The 7,295-nt window shown below is 38.8% G+C and overlaps 2 protein-coding genes across 2 annotated transcripts in view; one reads left to right on the top strand and one right to left on the bottom strand.

The window, feature by feature from the left end:
- LOC107631397 lies at positions 447-2,860 on the top strand. The gene is made up of 2 exons (XM_016334828.2): positions 447-858; positions 945-2,860. The coding sequence occupies exons 1-2, from the start codon at positions 598-600 to the stop codon at positions 2,604-2,606; spliced, it is 1,923 nt and encodes a 640-aa protein (XP_016190314.1). The 5' UTR covers positions 447-597; the 3' UTR covers positions 2,607-2,860.
- Positions 5,272-7,295, bottom strand: part of LOC107631398 (protein RMD5 homolog A) — a gene marked incomplete in the record, with an annotated part of 7,026 nt that continues 5,002 nt past the window's right edge. The window contains 2 exon segments of the mRNA XM_021119592.1: positions 5,272-5,691; positions 5,702-6,643. Coding sequence (XP_020975251.1) covers positions 5,469-5,691; positions 5,702-6,643 — 1,165 coding nt within the window.

Below are 7,295 nucleotides of genomic sequence, written 5' to 3'. Positions count from 1 at the left end.
AATATTTAAATATGAATTTTTATTATAATAATGTATTAAAAATATTAAAACTAAATTTATATTGACAATTATTAATAATAATAGAATTAGAGGTAATATAGTAAAATTTTTTTTCTTTTTCATTTTTTTTAGCATCCAAACAAAAAAAATTATTAATTTTTCTTTCATTTTTTTTTCTTCCTCTTATTTTTTTTAAGAGAAATATTAGGGCCATCAATTTTTGTGATTTGTAACCATCAAATAGCCATCAATGATGGTTTTAATGGTGTGAGATTTCATTCAATAGCTCACTTTTTTTTATTGGTTACATGCTGGCCAAAATTTAACAAAGTTGCTGACCCTAGTCCTTTTTTTTTAAACCAAACATAGTGAGCAAATGGGCTCTTTTTAATTTTATTTTACTTATTTTGTTTATTTATTTTGGTTTGTTGAAACTTGAAAGTTTGAAAATAAAGACTTGAATAAGATGATTATATAAATAGAGGACGGTAGGGAAGTATAGGAAGGCATAGAGAAGAGAAAAAGAAAAGAAAAATAGGGAGATAAAAGAAGAAAAGTGTTGTCTGAGTCTAGTCATCCAGCTGAGTCTGAAGAAGAATGGTAACAGGGTGGAGAAAGACGTTTTGCACATCCATGCCCAAAGCCAATGCATTAACCCACAAGCACGATCCCAACCTCACTTTTTATTCCAACCCATCAACTCCAAACTCAGATTCTTACAGCCCCAAACTTGAATGCCGAACCACTTGCTCCCTTCCCAACAGCCCCAGTCAACTTCAATTGACCAACAACACCACTCTTACACTTACTCCCTCAACTTTCTCATACCTTCTCAAATCCACCTTACGCCTTTCCAAGGTACCAATTTAATAACACACCACATTCACGCTTCATTATTTATTACTATTTTAGTATAATTCTAACGTTCTGTTGTTATTTTTCAGAACCGATGTGGAATATGTACGCAGGGGGTCAAAGCTGGACAAGGAACCGCAATTTTCACAGCGGAGTGCTCTCACACCTTTCACTTCCCATGCATCGCTGCTCACGTGAGGATGCGCCAGCTCCTCACGTGTCCCGTATGCAGTGCCACCTGGAAGCAGCTTACCGTAGCAGATGAAAACACCCCGCCGCACCACAACCAACACGCCAAAACGACGCCGTCCGTTAAGCTCTACAACGACGACGAGCCCCTTGCCTCTCCAACCTCTGTTTCGGCCTTCGTCCCCATACCTGAATCCGGAGAAGAAAACGAAGGCGAAGAAAATCAAATATCAACGCATTTCCCAGGCTTCCATGTGTCCCCATCTTCGCCGTTGAAAACCAGAAGAACGGTTGAAGTGTGCTTCTCACCGGAAGCTGCTATTGTTGCCTCTAACAGAAGCTATGATACCTACGTCGCTGTTCTCAAGGTGAAGGCTCCGGCGTGTGATTCGGCGGCACCTCGTCAGCCGATTGATCTGGTAGCGGTGATCGACGTCGGCGGGGTCTCGTCCGCCGAGGACCTTCGAGCGCTCAAGCGTGCGATGCGAGTCGTGATATCGTCGCTCGGCTCCACCGACCGTCTCTCTGTCGTGGCGTTCTCCGGCGGATCCAAGCGGCTGTTTCCATTGCGGAGGATGGCCGGAAAGGGCCAGAGGGCCGCGCGCCGAGTCGTGGATGCTCTTGCTGCAGTAGAGCGGAGCCGCGGCCGAGCTCCGTCGAGGAACGACGCCCTGAAGAAGGCCGCAAAGGTTCTGGAAGACCGGAGGGAGAAGAATCCCGTTGGAAAGATCGTGCTCATCTCGAACGATAGTGAGGACCGCCTGTTATCTGCCACGAGTTTCTCTCATCTTGAAATAGCAGATCGCAACTGCGCGTGTTGGCAGGATAGCGCGCTGGCTCAGCGAGTAGGGAATGTGTTGAATTTGGCAGCTCAGGACCTTAAACTCGAATTGAGAGTGTCGTCGCGTTCATCGCCAACGGAGATTGCTGCCGTGTATTCTGTTTCTGCGGGTGTTCTCGTTCTCTCACCGGATTCCGTCGTCATTGGAGATCTCCACGCCGAAGAAGAGAGGGAGTTAGTGGTGGAGTTTAGAGTCCCAGCCGGAACCATCGCCCGTGGGACCTACCACCACATCATTTCCGTACGTTGCTCACACCGCGACCCCTTCACCCAAGAGCTTGTTCATTCAAAGGAGCGTGCCGTCAGGGTTCCGCGTCCTCATGCCGTTGGATCTTCGGATACAACAATAGAACGGCTGAGAAGTCTCCACATCAGCAGTCGAGCTGTAGCCGAGTCAAGACAATTGTCGGCTAAAAATGACTTGGCTGGAGCCGTTCGCTTGCTCTCATCAGCTCAAACCCTGCTGATTCAGCCAAGCCGTGAATCAAATTGCCCCAAAGACAATGAGTTCCTGCAATGGCTTGAAGCTGAACAAGGCCAGCTGAAGCGCCAAATTCAGAGTCAAAAGTCGTGTGCAAACAATTGCTTGGAAGAGAAGCTGGAGCCGTTTACACCAATGTCAGCTTGGCGTGCCGCAGAGCGACTTGCAAAATTGGCTAAGATGAGAAAGTCCATGAATAGAGTCAGTGACCTGCACGGATTTGAGAATGCCAGATTTTAAATGTAATTTTCATTTGTTTCCGAAAAAAATATAATATAGAAGTTATATATAGTTTTTGTATGTAAATAAATAAATAAAGAAATGAGACTATTTGATTTTAGGTTAAAGTTTTGTAGCCATTGTTTTCATGTTATGTATTTTCGCTATCGTGAAATTGCAACTGCCGTTTGGGTCTGATCTCTGAAGAAGGAGAATGATATAATTTGCTTTAGCAATTTCGTACGTCTGCACGATGAGCCATTAAGTTCTTTTGTTTGTGTCTGGTGGGTTCAAAGCAAGGTGGTGTGTCTCGTTTCACATACGGACAAAGAATAATGTCAAGTACTTTGGCACTTTACGGAGTGAACAATTCAGAATTGATGTTGTTTTCCTTTTAAGAAATTTGGCATAGGAATTTTTTAAATTATTTTTCTTATCTAAGCCCATTGAATTTGAGATTTTGTTTGAAACCGAATCTGCATCGTATACTGAAAGTACAGATGTAAAGATCTTGTCATCTTGATTTTTCTTAGTGCTATATCCATGTTTTGTGGCTTATAGCACACTATAAGCTAGTGCAGTAGTGCGGTTTTATTTGCTTCCTTCGTGCCTAACAATTACAGAATTACTTGATAAAAATACAAAATTATGGCAAGCAACTAAAACTATATGTGATGGAATTATGGAAATTAAAGGAGAACGTACATCCTCCACTAACGAGAAGAGATTCATTCTTTCTTTCATAAACGAAAATACAAGGTTATGTATGAAGATAAGATGCATGCATGCCACCAAGTATGTCCCTTCGATTCGTTTAATCATTCTCCTTCTATTGAGTATGTCGATTTTGTGCCAAATTGTATTTCATTGGTATAGTATATTTACCTTTATTGGAAGTACTTATCTTATCTGGTCATGAAGTTTTGACGGTGTCACGTGTGGACCCTTTACAAAGAAAAGGAGCAAAAGGGTACTACATTGTGCGACAAATCATCAATGTCGATAACGCGTTCCCTTTGTTTTGCTTTCCGTCACCAACGGAGTTTTTGACAGTAAGACATATGTTGATGGGAAAATTTTGGGATCCGACTTGTGACACGGATCTCAGGCAAAGCAAAAAAGACGAGATGATGGAACTATGGAAGCATGTAAAAGTAAAAAATGATATATCAAATTAGGATTTAGTTATCATGTATTTAAAAGGTGTACTTTAATAGTAATATATTATTTATTTTAATGCATTCAATAAATTGAAAANGATAGTAAAAAACTCTTGAATTTCTCACTTAGATGTATTGCGCTTAGGTATATCTTGTAAATATTAAACACCCACATCCACATCTATAGTTATTGGTCCCTTGGATTCTTAATAAGTTAATATGGTGCTAATCATTGTATTTCAAAAGGTATTTACTTTTTCATACGCTTTAAAAAAAAACACGAATATCAACACCAGCATCCTTATCTCAAATCAAAATCCCACCTCATTCCTCATGGCATGTAATTATATTATTATAACGATAATATTTAAAAGACAATAAAAAATTAAACTATTATAGGGAAATGGATCATCTCCAGTTTTTTCAACACTTCACAAAATATAGTGCAATCTCTCACCTTTGATTTTAATAGTAGGACCAGAAATAAATAAGAGAAAGAATGTGGTGAATAGTTAGATTAAACACTGCACACCATCCAGTTTTTTATTCACTGGAGAGGATCCACTCCCCTATTATAGTACTCGGAAAATCTTATAAAGAATCAAAAGGGAAAAGAAAAGAAAATAAGATATTAAAGAATTGACAACAGCATTACATGTTTGTATTAATTGAGATGAGGATCCCATTATATCATGGGCACAATAAATTAAAGTTGGAACCACTCATGGCTCTATAAAGTTCTTTAATTTTGTTTACGCTATAAAATGGCCCTCCTGAGTTGTTGCATTTACTTTCATTTGTGCATCTCAAAGGAGTATTTTCTATCATGTAAATCCCAATAAAGGTGCACTCTTAGCTTATACTTCTTCTATCTAAGCATAGATGGATGTGCTGTCCGTACAAATAAAAAAGAACTGATATATTAATCAGGTCAATTAACTAGTCAAACTAATCTAGCCCAGCCAGCCTGTTAGTGAACCACAGAAGTTAGACTGAATTTGCATCAAGGAAAATGTTGAGAACGTTGGATAGCTGTCTTGTTTTAAACATAAAATTAGCATATGAGTAAGCTATGTAGTCATTACACTGTATACTTAATTTTTTATGCTATTCTTTGACGTGGATTTCAACATTATTTTCAAGATCATGTTCCATCTGTATTGCATTGGCCTCATGAATCATTGCAAAAAGGATATTTTAACGCCTAACAGAGGAAAAATATTTTGTAAACTTTAGCTGACATATATTATATTAAAGTAAAAGACAGATTAACAGAAAGATAAACTTCAATTGTGTTATCCCTCACAAGTTGCTCAAAATTATTAGGCTTAATCCACTACATTCTTGAGTGGATTTGGTAAAAATAATTAACGTATATCAAGCACAAATCACCTATCTAGGGTGTGTGAGATTTTCCCGTTATGGTATTTTATTGAACACATAAAATGACCGTCCAACCATAGGAAAGTCAAATTTATGGGTATCAATGCTTTACCATATGAGAGAGGTGACTTCAAATTAAGAACTTGCAGGACATAACCAACTTGAAAGAATTTCTATTTACAACAAATGTTATTCGACATACAGACATACAGACATCACAATTTGGCATGGCATTTTGCAGTCACCAAACACTGGCATGCCAATGCCCATGCTTTAACGGAACTATTCAACAACACGTGGATTCAGTTGTACAACAGAGTTTCATACAAATTATTCAACATCAGAAATATAGCTGCCTGCATTGTACAGCATCAATATCAAAGGGACAGTAAGGGCACTTAAACATCTTTGTGTGATTCTTCGACATCTTCAAGATAGACTGCTTACAAAGGACATGGCCGCAGGACATCAACATTGGCGGATTATCCTCGGTTGCTTGTTCCTTTGAGACAGGACAAACAAAAATAGAATGGAACTGGAATTCCCGGTCCAACTCAACTGGCNACCATGAAATCATAAATTTAAGGAGAGGCGGCAAAACCTGAACCCCTGCTGCTACAGTCACACTCAATGGACTGTTGTATGACTGCCCCAAGAGATTGCAGAACTCCCGTTTAAGTTCCTCGGCCAACTTGTCCCAGTTAGATCCAGATAATAATGCATGGTATGGAGACCGATCAAGTTTTCCGGTCCACAGGAGGGAGGCCATGAGCTTCTGGATTTCAGCCATGTGACTGGAAGCAAAAGGAGACAGGTGAGTTCGGGCGTAATGAAGAGCTTCATCTCTAGTTCCATTTTGAAGTATTTTTACAAATTGCATAGAGTGAAGCTTCAACACAATATCAGATCCACTTTGAGCAAGTTTGTCAGAGTTCATTGAAGCCCAGTTTAGGGCTGGCTCCAGGTTCTGGTTCTTAATGGCTTCAAGTATTTGATACATTTCTAGGAATGGAGCTTTCATAGTGGAAGCAGATTCTGGTTCTCCAGCCACACTCACAAAATGATCACCAATATCAAAAAGTTCCTGGCGATAAAAATGGTTGGCAATTATTTGGTTTAACGTATGTGTATCAACATCAATATTTCTATAAGCCTTTGATATATCAGGATTGAAATATTTCTCAAGTAGCTTCCCATACTTGCTGAGTGCTACATTTAGCTCTTTTTGTGTGCCTTCCATTTGGCTAAGGGGAGCAATTTTAAGCAAATTGGCCTTGAGCTCATTGAGGACAGCTTTATAATTGTGCTCAGGGTCCGAGTTATTGGCTGACTGCATCTTGTCTAAAGCACTCTCAATTTCCTGTCTGATTTGATCAAGCATTTCCTGAGTCTTCGCACTAGATAACTTTTGCTTCTTTGTGACACGATCAAATGCATCTTTAATAGTACTCAGCTCCATATTGAGTATCAAAGTATCTACAATTTGTGACGTCAAAAAGCTAAGATGCGATGCACCTGTAAAGGTCCATGGCATTATTAGAATGAACTTCTAAAATCTAAGAATGACTGTTTATGCTCCAGGTTCTTATCTTTTAACTCAAAAGAGAAAAGGTAAAGAGAATTTCATAATTATAAGAGAGAAACTAAAGCAGAAGGCTTAGCCCCCCGTGGGAACCAAAAAAAGAAAAAAGAACAACCATTAACTCAAACAGAAGCTAAGATATGCATCTCCCACAAAAGACAACAGGAAGAAGTCAAATTATAACATCCCAACATAACAGCAGTCAGAATTCAGATTAGAGAACAGATGTTCAATGCGTGCTGAAGGGAAGGGATTTATTTAATCCAAGAGTAGCTCTTGTACACTTATTTTGTTTAAAAAGTTTTAAAAACATTGAAGCCGAGAAAGATAACTGCTAAGTCATGTGATATTATCTTGAAGATCAAGCATACTGCAAAAATTTTAGAAAAGGACACTGAAAGATATATAATCTAATATTTGACATTTATTTCAATTTTTAAAAACATTATTATAGCCAAATAACCAAGAATCATAACCTTTTTGAAATTCTATGAACTTTTAACCTGATCTAAGTAGTCAGACCTTCCAATTCAATGGTTTGATGAAATTCAACATCCAGGAAAAGTTATTTAGATGATTTAGATG

Source organism: Arachis ipaensis, chromosome B03 (assembly GCF_000816755.2).
Source record: "Arachis ipaensis cultivar K30076 chromosome B03, Araip1.1, whole genome shotgun sequence".
Lineage (NCBI taxonomy): Eukaryota > Viridiplantae > Streptophyta > Magnoliopsida > Fabales > Fabaceae > Arachis > Arachis ipaensis.
Note: the sequence above shows the minus strand (reverse complement) of the source record. Positions and strands in the feature narration are given on the sequence as shown.